Source organism: Mesoplodon mirus (assembly GCF_964341445.2).
Source record: "Mesoplodon mirus genome assembly, chromosome: X".
Taxonomy (NCBI): Eukaryota; Metazoa; Chordata; class Mammalia; order Artiodactyla; family Ziphiidae; genus Mesoplodon; species Mesoplodon mirus.
In genome coordinates this window covers 34,351,751-34,370,578 of record NC_138981.1, presented here as the reverse complement: position 1 = coordinate 34,370,578, position 18,828 = coordinate 34,351,751, and the positions used below count along the sequence as shown (strand labels likewise).

Genomic DNA, 18,828 nt, shown 5'->3' with positions numbered 1-18,828 from the left:
ATATGAAAAAATGGCTCAAAAATTATGTGAAGAAGAGTGAATGTGGCCATTGTTCTTATCTGTGTTTCATAAGCCTGCAAAGTTCTGTTTGAAAATGTTCCCTTTGTATTCATTTAGAATAAAAGTCCCTTGAGACTCTGTTCTACACCGAACACTTTACTAATGTTACCGATGAATGACGAGGTCATTAACCAAAAACCAGCGAACAATGTCCTGGTTTATCACCTCTCAAACTACATAGATGTTTCCAAGCTTAAGTTCCAATAAAAGAGGGAAACTTGCTTTGCTTCCAAAGTAGGATGGGTGGTGACAGGAAATTCATAAAATGCTGTCTCAGTAAGTGAGGATGAAAAGGCAAGTTTTATCTGCACATGTCTTCAAATGACTGTATTACTTTTAGTTAGAGAGTCTACAAGCATAAATTCACTATATTTTCACTTATGATGCCTGAACTTGATCACATGTAATTGACTGCCTGGAATCAAATGTCAGGGTTCAATTATAGTAACAACTGTTTTATGTAAATTACTTACTTTTTGGCTATTTTATAAAATAAATCATGGATGACAGAAATTAGGTTAATTTAAACCACTGGAAATAAGCCAAACTACAAAACCAAGAAGGTCATGTTTTCATGTTTTGCCAAGTAGCCTGGAATACTGGAGGTTCTAAGTTAAACCATTTCCTACCATTCCTGGACACTAGTATCTAACAATTACCCTGGCATTGCTTAAATTATCCACCTGGGTTCATAGAGGGAAATTAAAAAGTAGCCCAGGGAACATATGCATTAAAAAAAAAGGTAACATTTTTAGTCCATCTTTATCTCAAACTTCTTTGAAAGGAGACAGAGTAAAACAATTAAAGATCCAATTCCAATGTGTTTCTGAAAGAAGAAACAAGTGGAGGTAAAAGATAGTAGATCTGGCTTGCACACTGAGTAGAGCTCAAGGGCATTTGAGCTTGCTAAGAATCAAGAGAATCTGCCATAGACACGGGCTGCAAGGACCATAGACACATGCTGGGTAATAAAATCACTCTGATTTTAAATCTTTTTCCTTTATTTTCACTGTTTTGACCTTTAGATGCAGTGAGTCCCACATCAAGTATAAATGAAATAAATAATGGCAACTATTTGAAAATAAAAAATGAAACGACTGAAAACCAAGAGAAAATCTCAGAACATAATGTTTGATATCAGAGAAGGCCTGTTTATCCCATTTGCTGCTTGCTATTGTTCCTCATCCTGTTATACAGTAACAATCTCATTGAGAGATTCTGGTAGCATATTATGAGTTTATGATATTTGCAGTTGTGATGCCCTAACCAAATTAATCTCAGGATTCAAAATCTATACAAACAACTTTAGCTTAAAGTTAGATTTTTTTACAATGCAGAGTTCTTCACATGGATACAAACTGGAAACAAATGAAACAAATAATAAACCATAGCCATTTCCTTAAGTTCAGCAAAGAGTCATATTCAGAAATAGTTAAAACTTATCCTACAAGCACTACCATACTAGATTTTTGATTAATCAGCTACTCAGTTGTGTGTGTTAGTTCAGATATATTTATCAGTGAAATCAAGAGAGGGACAGAGTTTTTCCCTAGTGGTTAACCTAATTGCAAACTCTCAGACTTAGAAAAGTAAGCCCTAAAATTTTCTTCTTAAAAATATCTTCTTTAGATGCCTACACATACATAATATATACTGCATTTTCAAAAGTTCATTCAATTAATACTTTAGGATAAACCAGTTTTGCCTGCAAAGAATGTCAACTAGATGAATTAAAAGAAGAGGAAGACCTGACTTATTCAGGGATAGAAAGGAAAAAAAAATTAAAGGCAAAAAAATAAAAAGAAAAGGCAAGAAAAATCACAAAGGTTAGGGCAATACATTGAAAAGGTTGAAGCGGTCTGGACTCAGTAGCTAAATGAATGAATTATTGATTTAAGTCTAACCAGAGATAAAGCCTTGGAGATTTGCTACAATTTGGAAGGAGAGGCTTAGAGTGACTGAAATCAAGCCCCAGTGTTAAAGTGATTGACAAAAAGGTTTGAGTGGATTACTTACTTGTTTGAGTTCTTTTGTATTTGATAAAGAATTTTGAGTTCAGCCTCTAGGCTAGGATTTTCTAAATCTATTAAGATGGAGAACTGATCACTATCCTGCTGATGTGCCCAGACCACCTTAAGTAGATGTAATTTCCACCAGAAATGCAAGCAACTAAGTTATCTCCAAGAAATAAGATGAAAGGCCTGACCCTGCTATGAAGCAATGATTTAAAAGATCAGCTGTGTTAAAATTATTTTTGTGAAAGAAAATATCTCTACTATACCTGCCCTTCTTTATGAGAAGGAATACTGGTTTGTCTGTTTTCTTTAATATCTTTGAAAGTCAAGCATACTTCCACAGTATTGCTTCAGGTCATGTATAAGTCAGTAATCATGTAAAAAATTTATTAGCCTCAAAAACTTTTTTCTAAATTACACATTTTTGGGGAAAAAGAGGGTACTTCAGTTACATACAGGCCTTGCACTGACATAGGAACCCCTGTATTATATTTGATTTCACTCCCTCCCAGATAGCAGGATTTTGTAAGCTCCTTGGTGTCCCATAGGATATAAAGTATATACCTCCATTTACTTTACTCCCGCATCAACACTTGAAGAAGTAAAAAATAATAACTGTAAAATTTATGAAAAATTTTCATTGGCAGTAAGAGAGTTATGCCTAGGCAATCTGTCAGTAGCTGTAAGAATAGTCATGAAGATGGGTTGAAGCCAGATGTCCTGGGTTCAGGTCTGGGTTCGACCTCCTACTAGCTGCCTGGTCTTAATTTCTGTGTGTCTCATATTCCTGATCCATAAAATGGGGTTGGCCATACTTCCATAGGACTCTGGACAATGAACTGAAATAATTCTTAGAATGGCATGTAGCGAGTTTAGAGATACTTAAAAAATAAAGTATTGTTTTAAATTCTTATTATTCAGATGAAAAAAGAGTGAAAAAAATAACACAGTACTTGCAAGAGTACATTTTATACCATTTTATATTTAAGTTCATGAAAATTTGAGTAATAAAATCCAAGTCAGAAAATTAACATAAATGCTAGCAATTTAGCATTTACATTAAAGTCCCTACATTTTAAATCTGGGTGTATATTCTCTTTCAGTCAAGTGATCTAAGGATTTAAAAATGCCTGTACATACATAATGCATACTGTATTTTCAAAAGTTCATTTAAATAATAATTTACAATAAATTTGTTTTGCTTGCAAAGATGTCAAGTGGACAAATTAGATTTACTTGTGTATTGACTTTAAAATTTAATTAACTTGTCTTGGTCCAAGAATACTCTATTGTACCTGAGCACAGTGGAAGGTGATAGAAGTCTGATGACCAGCTCTTCCAAGAGCAGAAGGACGAAAGTGAACAGATATGTCTTTGGTGGAGTGAGGTGGTATGATCAGCTGTGTAAATTAAGAAACAAGAAAGAGAAACAAAAATCAATACTTTTGCTTGAGTCAGCATCTTTGTGTGCTAGGTGTATACCAGGTTGATGTTCATGTGATTAACGTGTTGCCTTATACACATTAACCATTCTCAGTATGCCTGCTTGGGGAATATTGGTGAAACAGCCCATAGTAAACAGTGTTTATTAGTGCTCACACAATGTTCTTCCCCCAGACAATAACCACATCGACCAATAAAAGGAAATCAGGATGAATTTTTTAATCTGAGTTGGAATCCCCAATAATAGAAATGTACATTTTATTTAAAGAACCCATAGCTTATTATCCATCCCAAAATACCTGTCAAACCACTGGGAACCTAACTTGCAGTGTTGGCGAGGTCAAAAGAAATGAACTGAGTCTAAGTGCAGATGCAAGACATGCTTCTTTGTTGTACAATAAAGTGTTTTCTTTGTCCTATTACATAGACCCTCAAGGTGTGACCTGCTAGAATAACTTGAGTCTGAAATGTATTAATCTGAGTTACCTCTTTAGAGATTGTGAAAGAAGCTAGAAACTCCATCATAATATAATGAAGGCTTGAAGATCTTAAGTAATCAAAAAGCTACACTGTGAATAATGTAATATTTATTATCAACCCTTACAGAATGACAGAATGAGTGGCACATTTGAGAAGTCAATTATTTTTTCACTAATGTATTTTGCCAGATAACTTTTGAAAAAGGACACTTGCAATATGGCAAAGTCATTCAATCCTTGTAGAATACAGCACTTGCTCTTCAATAAACTCTGAAAACGACCATGAAAAAAAAATACAAACTTAATTTTAGAACAGAGTTACCTCCTTATTATACATGTGGTTTATCTACAGCAGTTATTTTTTATCTCAGGCTGGGTGTCCCTCTGATACTTCATTATCAGTTTTGACATTATCAGTTAATGCACTTTTAAGGAGTTCAAATTAATATCAGAATTAACTTTAGCAAAGAACAAAAAAAACAGAAAAGTTGCAGTTCATATGTTCTTTCAATTTAGCAAATGTGACAAAAATATCTCTCCCTCCCCCCATATATATATAAAAGAAATCATTCATTTCATCGGAAAAATGTATAATACTATATTAACTTAGATTTTTAACTCTAGTTCTACGACTGACTAATCATGTGGTTTAAATATTTTAGCCTCTCTGGCCTCAAATTCCTTTTCTATAAATATATGTCAGAGGCATGTGGTGAAAATTGAGGTAGTGTATACAACTAAGCAATAACTCAATTCCTTTATTTCCACCTAAAATTTACTGAAAAATGCATCTCCCCTGGTTTCAAGGAAAAAAAGATAAACACGGTTGGATGGAATTTAACTGTAGCAAACCTACTGGTTTAGTGTAATGGGATATATAAATAATATGTTAAACATATCAGCTTTTGAAACTTAAAAACATTTTATTACAAGCAAGTGTCATCAGTAGTACCAATTCCCATGTCTGAGCTTACACTAGATCCTAGTTCAAGAGGGAAAGATATTCTTGCAACAGTTAGGTAAACTGAAATTTGGACAGGATATTAGATGATGGAGGAGACTGATATGCTCTTAAGAAATATAATCTAAAGTATTTATTGTTAAAATAGCATCTACAATTTACCTTTAAATTGAATAGTAAGAAATGTAAGAGAGAAAAGAGAGGAAAAAATATAACAAATTGTTACTATAAGAACAAAGATAGAAGGTATAAGTTTGTGCATTGTATTATTCTTTCCACTTCTGTATCTTTTTGAAATTTCGCATAATATATAGATGGAGGACAGTAAATTTTTAATATCATTATTTGCCTTGATAATCAATCTATGCTTACTTATTGAAGCATTTACAGGTAATCATCAATATTTTAAAATCCTTACCTATGTAAACATGAATATTACACAACAAAACCAGGAATAAAGTTATATATACATATCTATATAAAGTATATACATATATATAATATACTTTCCATTTATTATCATTACCATTAATGTATGTTCCTATTTGTTCTATAACATATAATAGTATTTTTCTCACCTGTAAATTTATTTTTGAGTTGTTTCCAAATATTAAATTAATTGTGTATTCTGTGGTCAATAATATTTGATAAGTGTACGAAAGAATGAATGGACTAGAAAACCATGGTTGGAAATGTTAAAGCCGAGACCATCTTTTTCATTATGCAACGTTAAGATGGCATCTGTAATACAATGCATTTGTTTTCCCTTGGACCACAGTTTACATTCTCTATAAAAGTAGTGATACGAAGGATATGAAAACACCACTAATGAGTAATTTCTGTTAAATGTAAACTATAGCCTGAACATCATATTCTGTTGAATTTATGGAAAATATGGTGTTAAGTAATACAAACATACATGTATATTTTAAAATAATTTTTCTAAGATTACACTATATACACCAATTTTAGCAATGTAATACTTAGCGATATCTGATTTGACACATCATGGCAGTTAAGAACTAATTTCATATCATATTAGTTGGCAACCAGTGAGTGACAAGAGACAGGTATTAAAATATAAAGAAAGAAATCACATTGTAGATTCGTTAAACAATCATCAAACAGCAAATAGTAAAAGCCTTTTTCTAAACACCGTGATTTACTGTGAGGTCCTCTGAAGAAAATAATCTATTGCAGTTATCATTTCGAAGTTTACTTGAAAGCAGGGTTTTGGCATTCACTATACATACTTGGTATCGTATGCTTTGGAAATACAGACAGAGATGCTGAACCTTCAGATCTTGTTTTGCTACTTGGGGGAAGATAAGGTGATTGAGGCCCACTGACTGGCTCTAGTCTCTCCCAGGAATGAAGGAATGAGAAAATGAGGTATAGAAAGAGAGGGGCAGAGCTGTCAGCACTGTCTGTGGGGAGGGGGTGATGGGTAGGAACTAAGGGAAAGCTAAAAAGAACTGGCGTCCTGGGACCTGGACACATAGAATAACCATTGAGTTAAATCATATTCCTAAAATGCACCACTTTGGTGGGGACGTTGATAGCTGGGGAGACGCAAGAGGGAGGGTGGGTCTCCTTTGTGGACTCTTCTCACTCCTCTACACTCAAGGGTCAGTGAGGCTTGGGGTTTGCTACTTTTCTATATACACAGACCTCCCCCCATATACTCCCCAAATTTCAGTTATCATTTTGGTGCAGATGATCCTCCAAGTCTTCACTTCTAGCTTAATATTCTACCCTGAACTTCAGAGCCACATAGCCAATTGCCTAAGAATATTCCCCGAATTTATGTTCCTTTGAGATACTCTCCAAACCGTACATATCTTAAATCAGTGTTCTTAAAGTGTGCTCTTTCTCCAGCTGCAGCAGCAGAAGCAGCAGCAGCAGCAAGAGAACTTCTTAGAAAAGCAAATTCTCTGTGCCCCATACACACTACCAAACATAAAACAGACAGCTAGTGGGAAGCAGCCGCATAGCGCAGGGAGATCAGCTCGGGGCTTTGTGACCACCTAGAGGGGTGGGATAGGGAGGGTGGGAGGGAGACTGAGGCAGGATGTATATAGGAAATCTCTGTACCTTCGGCTTAATTTTGCTGTGAACCTAAACTGCTCTAAACAATTGTCTCTTAAAAAAAAAAAAAAGACCACTCCAATTAAAATCAGAAAAAAAATCATATTATTGGGACACTATTGCAAAAACTGGTTACTGATGCGGTCAGAAATAAAGCACAACCAATTTATTTAGGGTTCAGTGAAAATGAGCATGAATCTAGCATATATAATTTCAAAAATTTACATGAACATGATATTGATTTTCTTGATAAATTAAAATTGGCAATGTATATGTTATATTTAAAAATTTTAGCATTTGAAACCTTATTAATAATTCAATTGCTATTACTCCATGGTGTCCCAAAATCAGAATTGGAAAATGTTCTAGTAGTGGTAGATTACTCGGCTTTCTGAATATACTTACTGGTGATCTGTTCATCTCCAGGACAAAATTATCAGGATTACTGTTTGTTGCTTGCAATTCTAAGGTTTCGTGTGTAGGAATTATCTGAGTGACAAACCTGAAAGGAAGAACAAAGCTAGTAAAGTTGTTCGATGATAATTTCACAAACTTGATGACTATTATGGGTTGAACTGCATCCCCCAAAAAGATGTAGTAAAGTTCTAATGCCCAGTACCTCAGAATGTGACCTTATTTGGAAACAGCGTCATTGCAGATGTAATTAGTTAAATTGTGGTCACACTGGAGTAGGGTGGTCCTTAATCCAACATGACTGGTGTCCTTATGAGAAGATGATGTGAAGACACATGAGAAGGCCATACGAGAAAGGAGGTAGAGAATGGAATGATACATCTACAACTCAAGGAACACCAAAGATTGCTGGCAAGCACCAGAAGCCAGAAGAGCCAAGGAAGGATTCTCCCTTTTGGGTTTCAGAGGGAGCATGGTCCAGCTGAAACCCTGATTTCAAACTTCTAGCCACTCTAACAAGCATGAAACAATATCTCAGTGTTTCCATATTGAAAGAGACCCCAACTACATAGAAAAATGTACGAAAATAGAGCCACACCAATGTATATCATTAAGAATTTTAAGGACATTAGGTACAATTAAAGACCATGAAAACTTCGGAAGAGGAAAAAAGATCCACAAGACTGGTTAGAAATACAGCAACTATCAAACATCTTTTAATATTATGCAACTTTAAATTATACACAGTATGACTTAGATAAAAAGTAGTTGTTTTAGAAAAACGTAAAGAACAACAAGAACTTGAAAGAAAAAAAGGCTAGCACTTTTAGGTAGAATGAAAAAAAACATGAATGAAAAAAACATCTGGCACTGGGAGACTTGAACACTCTTTTGGTGTGCTGAGGGAGGGACATTAATGAGAGGGCACTGATTTGCCCACTGGTACACGTACTCTTTAAAAGCAGGAAATGTGACTTGATTATCCCTATGCATCAGCACCAAACAACGCCAGACATGTACTAGGAACTCAATCACCTAAATACAAAGGTCATATTTCAAGGGCATATGGTATTAACCAAATGACCAAGTATTCTCAATTGCCCAATGCTTACCCTCTGCTTTGCCTTGACCAAAGTTTAGTCAGCTTTCTATCTTTCCCATAGGCCCCTGAATTCTGCTTGTCCCCAAGCCTGAGCAAGCACCAAAAAAGTAGAATGTGCCTCCCTTCTGGGCTTCTCTTGGGAATCAACTGACCACGGCAAAACCCTTTTTCCTATCAGTCCCCACCGGTCATTTTCCCTTCCTTGTCCAGCTTTCCCTCCAAAGATTCTGCTTATTTCTGCTTGCCCCTCCTTTAGCCTATAAAAGAAAAAGCTTGCTCGGTTTGATATTGAGTAGCTTGTAGATTTCTGAGAGGGGAATGTTCTCCGAATTGCAATAGTACCCCGCTGACTATTTCAATAGTCCCTTTTCCTCCCCTGCAATAATCATTTTGAATAAAAGCCTCTCCTTACTAAGTCCTGACTTGTTTTTCTTTTCACACAAGTTTTCCACAAGGTCGTTTAAATATCAAACCTCCCTGGAGAAGAAAATCAATTACTAAAACATATTTATGTCTTATTTTAAAATACTAAATGCTTTATAACAATATTCGTTTAGATAAACATTTTTTTCTTCCATGAAATAATTTTATCTATTAAATAGAACTTACTTTCCAAGGTCACAATGTATTTCTGTGTCTTTTAATGTATGCCGACAAAGAAAATCCAAGATTCAGTCTGTGTTCACAAAGCCTCTATAGTCACAATGCAGAGAGGAGACAAGCCCACGTTTCTAATGGTAATCTAGCAAAATAGTGTCTTTTATATACATTATGATCTTAATTTTCATGCTTCACATTATAAAAATGTTTATCCTTTAAAATTTCACAAATATATTTATTTATTCATCATTCATTAAAATAAGAATTATTCTAACTCTGAAAGAGCATATAAACTAGCAAAAGACATTTTCATGGAGTAATGGAATGCACTGTACACACCAATACTAAGTACAGTCTTTAAAACTATAACAAATAAATTGGATATTACTGTTAAAACAAAGAAAGTTGACTATTTTACTATAAACTGAGTTAGTCATGAGCATAGAGGCTATGTGTTTGTGTGTGTGTGTGTGTGTGAGAATACATAGTGCAAAGTTTTTCATAATTATGCCATAAGAACACTCGTCATTGCACTGTTAATATACGTGTGTGTATGGGTGTATGTGATTTGCATTTAATTGAGAATATAAGATATAAATGAATTTTTATCATGAAAATTGGAAGTTTAACCCCTAGTCCTTACAGAATCATTTTCATTTGGTGCAACCCAGAAAAATATGGTTCACAAAAAGTGAAGTGAAAGAGAGTATATAAGGGGCAACTTAGGAATTATTTAACTTGATATTCTAATAAATAATATCTTTGCATTAAAGAAAACAATGGTAATTCTAAATTAGTACATTTTACCAATGAATGGTATTAAACAAAGCTAAAACTATGAGCGAGTGTAATCTCAATGATTATACCATGCAAAGAAATAATTTTAAAGGTAATTTCAAAGGATCAGCAATAAGTATAATGCCACACTCAAACCATACCTTTCTTCTCTGTGGCCTGTAGTCGCTGGAGAATACCGTATAACACAGTTGAGAGAATCTAGTGGAAATAGTACAAGTTCCTTGAGTCCACTAACAGCAGCACTCGATAACAGCACATCTAAGTGAATGATTTTCTCTTTTGGATTAAAGAAACGTATTTCAATACAAACACTCTCCTAGAATTACATAAGAAATATAAAATTAGCTCTTAGGGTCAGGATAGAGCCATTGTCCTATGAAAGTCGATAAAACAATGGCCAAATGTATAAAAGTTTGTTTTTCTCCTTGACCCACTACTGAATGCACCTCACTCTCTTTTAATCTCTTATATATTTTCTTCGTTTAGCCTTGCTAAATGGTGACAATATTTTTTTCAACAACAAATAGTCCAAGAGATCCACCTCGCTAAATGCTAAGGAAACTGCAAAACTACATTTAAAATATATTTGTCTTCAGTACCATTATTATTATGAGGTCTGTCTGTCAATGTTTCTTCTTGCTGTGGTACTCAGACTTATCATCTGTAGAGGTTGCTAAAATATAGATTACTGGCCCTCTTCCTCAAAGATTCTGATTCAGTACATCTGGGATGGGGCCCAAAAATTTATCTTTCTAAAAAGCTGTGGCTGCTTCTGCTGATTCCGAGGATACACTTTTAAGTAGCTCTGTACATCAATAGCAAGTTCTAGAGACAATCTGAACTAAGAGGCCAAATTATGCTGATGACAGGACTACCTTCCTGTTTAGATTCCTCCCTTCTGTAAGGTTTCTCCTGTCCTGCCTCCCGGGCTACATCCACTCAGCCATGGAAGGCACACTTCACGTTCCAAGACATTTCCTGATTCTCATTCCGATCCATTCTGGCTGATGACTTATAACTTTTTTTTTTTTTTTTTTTTTTTTTTTTGCGGTACACGGGCCTCTCACTGTTGTGGCCTCTCCTGTTGCGGAGCACAGGCTCCGGACGCGCAGGCTCAGCGGCCATGGCTCACGGGCCCAGCCGCTCCGCAGCATGTGGGATCTTCCCGGACCGGGTCACGAACCCGTGTCCCCTGCATCGGCAGGCGGACTCTCAACCACTGCGCCACCAGGGAAGTCCCAAAATGCTATTTTTTGCTACTTCAACATTTCATGAGGATCAAAAATTTCAATAACATGTACAAATACTCATGATATATTATCTTTAACACAGAAAAAATTAAGAATATAAAAACCTGAAGGAAAGAAGAAAATACATAAATTGAAAACCTCAAAATACAGTTTTCATATGATGGAGGCTAAAATTTTAAACTAAAAACTTATTGGAAATGGTTGGCAACTGATACATGTTGTTATATTTGATACCAAGTGGATTAATAGTGTTTTTAACTCTGCTTCTCTCTTACTAACTTGTGGAGAGGTTTCTGGGCCTCACCATTAACAATATAATGAATTTAATTGAAGGTTGATTATAGAATGAAAAAATACGTAAAGAAACGGTCATGCGGGGCTTCCCTGGTGGCGCAGTGGTTGAGAGTCCGCCTGCCAATGCAGGGGACACGGGTTCATGCCCCAGTCCGGGAAGATCCCACATGCCAGCGGAGCGTCTGGGCCCGTGAGCCATGGCTGCTGAGCCTGCGCGTCTGGAGCCTGTGCTCCGCAACGGGAGAGGCCACAACAGTGAGAGGCCCGAGTACTGCAAAAAAAAAAAAAAAAAAAAAGAAATGGTCATGCAATTTTCAGACAAGACAACAAATATTATGAAGGCTATGACTGACCTAAAATTTAAAGCCTATAAGGTTTTATTCACAAACTCAAGATTTGTTTTCAGCTCATTGCTATATATTGAAATTATTGACTGTCAATGGGAAGACAGTAGATTACACTCATCATTCTCCCAAACCCAAACTATATGATACACAAGAGATTTTTGTGTTCAAAGAAAATGGAATAGCAGCTATTACCCATTAAAATTTCCAAGACAGTAGTGGTCATTTTGTAATGTATAAAAATATTGAATCCCTATGTTGTACACCAAACAAACAAACTCATAGAAAAAGAGATCAGATTTGTGTTTACGAGAGTCAGAGGGTGGCGGGAGGAGCAAAAGGATGTAGGTGGCCAAAAGGTACAAAATTCCAGGTATAAGGTAAATAAGCACTAGGGATGTAATGTACTACCTGACAAAGATAATTAACACTACTGTATGTTTTATAGAAAAGTTGTTAAGAAAGTAAATCCTAAGAGTTCTCATCACAATGAAAAAAATTTTCTTTTACTTTTCTTCTTTTTTTAAGGAATATGAATATTTATTAAATCTCCAGATTGGCAAGGGTCTCCATGTTTAACAGGAAAAGACAGGGGAAAAATCACATAGGAAAAGAGCAATTTGTTTGATTACTTATAAAAGCGAAACCTAAAATTTAAAGGCAAATTCACACAACTAGAAATATAAATGCCCAACAATCGTACAGAGAGAACAATGATCAAGGTCATTAATAAGCAAAGAATTAAAAGCTCATACAGGATTCCACTTTCACACATACTCTGTATGTTTGTTTGCTTTATTTTCAGTTATACAAATCTTCTTTTTCTTTTATTTTGCATCTATATGAGATGATGGATGTTCACTAAACTTTCATAATGTACGTAAGTCAAACCATTATCCAGTACACCTTAAACTTATACAGTGCTGTATGTCAATTATATCTCAATAAAACTGAAGAAAAAAGATTCAAAAAGACATCCTAAATACTTTATACAAAAGAGAATGGACTACTATCAACAAATTGTTGTTTATTATAAATGTAACCTGATTTTTAGAACCTGCTGTAAGAAGTAACCAAATTTATGTGCCTCGAGGATGTAAATATTTCTTACAAAAACCCTATTTAAAGAGATTCTAACCATTCATTCATCTCTAGGGAAGGTGTGGAAATTGAGTTGAATGTAACAAAAGCTGAGATACAGATGGAAAATCAGAGAAGACTTAGTGTCTTGAAACCTTCATTGCCACATCTGATGATCTAAGGATTAAGTATAGTATTTCTCAAAAGTTTAGCAAACACAGCAAATGCAGTCAAAAATATTAGGAAACTATATATAGGTGTGGACAGCCATTTTAGTCTACTTCTGGAAGTATTCAGAAAGCATGTTCTTCAAGAAGTGCACAAAGGTTTATTTGATGGGATTATTTAAAACAACCCATACCGTCTCCAACTACTACATCTTCATGTCCGAAAGTTATAGAGCTAACAAGTTTTTACCTTAGGTAATTACTATTAGAAAGGTGGGAAAACTTAGTAATTTGGCAACATCACTGTCATTGGTAGCCTATTTGGGCAGAGTTACTTGAAAATGACTCCCCTTCTCCACCAACTTCTGTTGAAAGTGAACATGTAATTAGTACAGCACATCTGCCTGTATTCGCAAAGAGAGCAATCTAGCATCTGATGGTGCTAAGTCTTGCTCTTTATTAGTAAGGAAGCCAATGTCTCCCTTTTTTTTTTTTTTTTTTTTTTTTGCGGTATGCGGGCCTCCCACTGTTGTGGCCCCTCCCGTTGCGGAGCGCAGGCTCCAGACGCGCAGGCCCAGCGGCCATGGCTCACGGGCCCAGCCGCTCCGCGGCATGTGGGATCCCCCCAGACCGGGGCACGAACCCGTATCCCCTGCATCGGCAGGCGGACTCTCAACCACTGCGCCACCAGGGAAGCCCCAATGTCTCCCTTTTTGAGGTGCCACCTCGTGGTCCCAATTTCTCCTGGACCCGTTTAAAAAATTATTTTCTCCTGTGTCCTGATAAAGAGATAACTACTGTACTCAAGCAAAATTTGCCGCCTCAAAATGTCTCTTTGGCATGTGGATTATTTCAAACTGAAACCAATCAAAGCCCAAAAGACTCAGGAAGGAACTCTGACCTTCCCCCTAACTGCCTAAAAGAATGTAGAGAGAGGACCTATTCCAGGAAGGGAGCTATCACCACAGACTAGCGTGAACTAGGTGTGTAGACAGGAGGAACCTAGCAAAGTCTGTTGTTAAAATTTCTCTCTGTGCCCCACTGTCTCTGGCATGGCCCAGCAAATACTTATTTACCAAACATTTGCTTTTCTACCTTCATGTGAATGTCCTTCCTCCTCTGAGAAGTCCCAAAACACCACCCCTAACATCCTCTTTTGGCTATAGCTAAAGATGTAAGTGGTCTCATAATTAAAGTTATGTCATTTACAAATAATCTTTTTTTTTTTTTTTTTTTTGTGGTACGCGGGCCTCTCACTGTTGTGGCCTCTCCCGTTGCGGAGCACAGGCTCCAGACGCGCAGGCTCAGCGGCCATAGCTCACGGGCCCAGCCGCTCTGCGGCATGTGGGATCTTCCTGGACCGGGGCACAAACCCGTGTCCCCTGCATCGGCAGGCGGACTCTCAACCACTGCGCCACCAGAGAAGCCCTAAAAATAATCTTTAATAAAGATTTTATTCTGCAGTGATAACAGGGTCACAGAAATAGGACATTTTCACTAAGTGAAATGATCCTATCGTCATCCCATTAAATAATTTTCTAGGTAGAAGAGAAAGCTTTTGCAAGGGGCACTTGAGTGCATTTCAATAGTTTAACCATCCATTTTCTATGCCTCAATGGAGATTTATCCAGAGATTAGGTGAGCAAATAATTGATTTACAGACAGAAATAATTTATTTTCTGTTGGAGCAAAAGTTGAAGATTCTAAATAATCATTCTATGAAGAAATTCATCTGCATATTTAAAAATGAAAATAATCATTATTTATCATAAGTTTAAATATTTGATTTAAATAAATGAGTACTAATAATTGAAAATTTAATCAAATTAAATTAAAATGCGATTAATAACAATTAATATTGTCCTCATATTTTATTTAAATGAAGACTCAATATTTGACTTTATCAAATAATTCTGGACATGGATTTAGTAATACTTTAATAATTCACATAAGACAATCCTACTCTTTGTCAGTATTTTTTTTTTTTGTCAGTATTATTTAAAACCCCAAATATATGCCAGTTGCTCGAAACATATTTCAGAGTGAAAGGCCTGCTATAGAAACCAGGAAGAATCAATACTGAAAGAGTCCAGAGAGCACAATCCTGCTTTTATCAGATGTGTGAGGAAAGCATGCAGGCTAAGGTTAATTTTGCTCTAGTAATTCTTGAGACATGCAGGTAAAATGCTTATCGGGGCAGCCACTATGATACCATTGAACTATAAGATGTTTTCTATAAGCATTTAAGGTGCATTTTACTGGATTTAAAATAAAATTGCTGTAATTTGAATAATTTATCCCAAAATGCTCATTTAATATAGATATTTTTTAGGAATAGCAATTTAGGTTTACAATAAATGCCCCAACTGTTTGCGAAAAGGAGTCTATGAACAATTAATGGGGCTCTTACCAGAGCAATACATTTCACTTCAATAGTGTTTAAGGGTGGTCCAGGAGCAATATGGATTTCAAGATAATACCAGATTTGTAAATTGCTAATAGCATCATCTGAAAAAAGAAAAAAACATAGCACATCTTAATTTAGGTTTCAGAAAACCATATTTAACATAAAAATTTGAGAAACATGAATTAGATATCATTTTCAAACTCTTTCTGATGGACTCATTTGTCAAGAGAGCTGTGAAGAAGGTGAAAAGCTGATTTCATCAGTTTGTGAGCAATAAGAGAAGCCCCAGACTGCATGGCCATGAGAATTGGCTGTGAAAGCTCCCTGCCTCATGCCTGCCCCGTAACTCACTAAGTTCCCCACAAAAATAAGAGTGTTTTACTTTTAAGGATTAATATTTCAAAAGAAATAACTAATCTTTCCCCCTTAATTCCCAAAGTATTCACATATTATACGTAGAAATACCTAACTATGGTATTACAATATACAAGGCTACATTTCTAGTACCATAAAAATTTAGCCTAAGGAAAAAATCAGAAATAGTTTATGAAATTTCTGGTTTTTTGGGAGTGTGAAAGAGGATCCTAGCAATTTAGCCCAACAAAAGCTGAAATGGGTATGGACTGTTAAAAAAAAAAAAAAAAAAGGAGGAGGAGGAAAAAAAGGAGAAGGAGGGGAGGGGGAAAAGAAAAAGAAGAAGAAAGAAAGAACAGGCCCAAGGTGGAGCCACTTGCCTCTGGGACAGTAAACCAAGACTTAATTGCAGTTTCAACCTCTCCTGGGAATGGACTTTTTGCAATTTCCTGGTCAGCTCTAGTGAGGTAACCCTGCCTGAAACAATCCTTTCTTTTGTTCTGCTAATAACCTCCTTGTCCATACCCCACCCCCTCCCCCAGCATTTCTATAAAACCTGGTAGTAACTTTCTGTTTGCTAGACGGGATGCCTGCCTGATTAATGAATTGACGAATCAGGCCAATTAGATCTTCATATTTACTCAGCTGAATTTTGTTTTTTAACAGGACTAAGCGGTGAGAAAGTAATGTTTACATCTGGGTTTTCCAACTTTTTTTTTTTTTAACAGGCCTTTCTGCTGCCAGTGATGTCCAAAATCACGCCCTTAAAACCTGAAACCAGAACCCTGGTCAACCATAAAAGCCCTGCATAGCAGGGTTTGTACTGGCATCAAACCCACATGTTTTCTATTTGTTCTCATCTGCTCAGCTTCTCACTTTGATATTCTTTATTCTCCAATGTTGAGCTAGATTACAGTTTAAGATGACCTTCAGTTTCAGTTAATTGTTTGCATATCATATCAGTATTGTCAAGTTTTAAAGATTCCAAGAACTGCAATGTTTGATTAACTTACTTAGGTAAATCACTAAGCCTCTCTGGGCCTTAATTTCCTTATCTATGAAATAAGGGGCCCAGACCAGTGCAGTTCTCACTCTCTCTTCTGAAAAAGTGTTTTGTTTTGCACTGCATTGCAATGCATTGCATCGTATTATGTTGAATTGTTGAATTACATTGAATATATTGAATTGTATTGCATGGCTCAAATAATTGGTTCAGTAAGTCCAAAATCTGCAGGTTAGTCCAGCAGGTTGGAGACCCAGGGAAGAGTTGGAGTTCAAGTCCAAAGGCAGTCTACGGGTAGAATTCCTTTTTGCTCTGCAGAGGTCAGTCTTTGTTCTATTAAGACCTTCAACTGGTTAGGTAAGACCCACGCACATTATGGAGGGCAACCTTCTTTGAAAGTCTAAAGATTTAAATGTAATTCTCATACAAAATCACCTTTACAAAAACATCCAGAATAATGTTTAACCTAATATCTGGGCACCATGACCCAGCCAAGGTGACACATAAAATTAACTATCATGGGGACAAGAACACCTCCTATTTGTAATTGCTGTGTCTATCACATAAGGTAGTATTGTGATGAAGCTAATTTAATTCCTACAGAGCTAAAAACATACAATGGATATGAATTTATTGGTGAGAGTGGGATTAGTGATAATTTATTAATGAGATGAACAACAAAAATAATAATTATTAAACTTTGCTTAACTACAAGCTTTAAACATATTAAAACATTTTTCTAATTATAAAATTAGGAGTATTCACTATAGCAATTTAAGAAATTACTGAAAAACTTTAAAAACTAAAAATTATTCACCATCTCATGACCAAGAGTACTTATTTTTTTGTATAAAATTTCAAGAGTAATATATCAATAAAGACATAGATATATAGACACATACATATATAAATACACTGGAATATACACATATATAATTAATAGATCCATATATATGTGTGCATTTGTATATACACATTTCTATCATTCAGAGAATATTCACTATTAAATTTAAGTTCATTACTAGTCATTAGGGAAATACAAATTAAAACCACAATGAGATATCACACTTGTTAGAATGGCCATGATCAAAGAGACAAGAGATAACAAATGCTGGCATGGATGTGGAGAAAAGGGAACCCTTGTGCACTGCTGGTGGGATTGTAAATTCATATGGCCACTACACAAAACAGTCTGGAGGATCCTCATAAAATTAAAAGTAGAATTACCATACGATCCAGCAATCTCACTTCTGGGAATATATCCAAAGGAAATGAAAACACTAACTCAAAAAGATATCTGTATCTTCCTGTTCAAAGCAGCATTATTTACAATAGCCAAAACATGGGAACAACCTAAGTGTCTTCAACGAATGAATGGATAAATACGTTATAGTATATTCAATGGGATCTTATTCAGCCATTAAAAAACAAGGAAATCCTACCATGTGTGACAACATGGATGGACTATGAAGGCATTATGCTAAGTGAAATAAGTCAGATAGAGAAGAAAAAAATACTGTATGATCTCACTTATATGTGTAGTCTAAAATAAACAAACAAAAAACCCAAACTCATAGAAAAAGAGATCAGACTTGTGGTTACCAGAGGCAGAGGGTGGGGGTAGGGGGAAATGAAGGAAGGTGGTCAAAAGGTATAAACTTGCAGTTATAAGATAAATAAGTACTAGGGATGTAATGTACAGCATGATGACTAGTTAACACTGCTGTATGATACATAGGAAAGTTAAGAGAGTAAATTCTAAGATATACCACTATTTATCCATTCACCTACTGTAGGATATCATGGTTGCCTCCACATTTTGGCAATCATGAATAAAACTGTTATAAACATTCATGTGTAGATTTTTGTGTGGACATAAATTTTCAACTTATATGGGTAAATACCAAATGGGCTTGTGATTTCTGGATCATGTTATGAATATGTTTAGTTTTGTAACATACTGCCAAAA

General features: G+C 35.6%; 1 protein-coding gene across 1 annotated transcript in view; it reads right to left on the bottom strand.

Annotated features, from left to right (window-relative positions):
* Positions 1-18,828, bottom strand: part of CFAP47 (cilia and flagella associated protein 47) — a gene marked incomplete at both ends in the record, with an annotated part of 304,526 nt that overhangs the window by 96,175 nt on the left and 189,523 nt on the right. Inside the window, 4 exon segments of the mRNA XM_082609208.1 lie at positions 3,371-3,475; positions 7,452-7,548; positions 10,101-10,276; positions 15,506-15,603. Coding sequence (XP_082465334.1) covers positions 3,371-3,475; positions 7,452-7,548; positions 10,101-10,276; positions 15,506-15,603 — 476 coding nt within the window.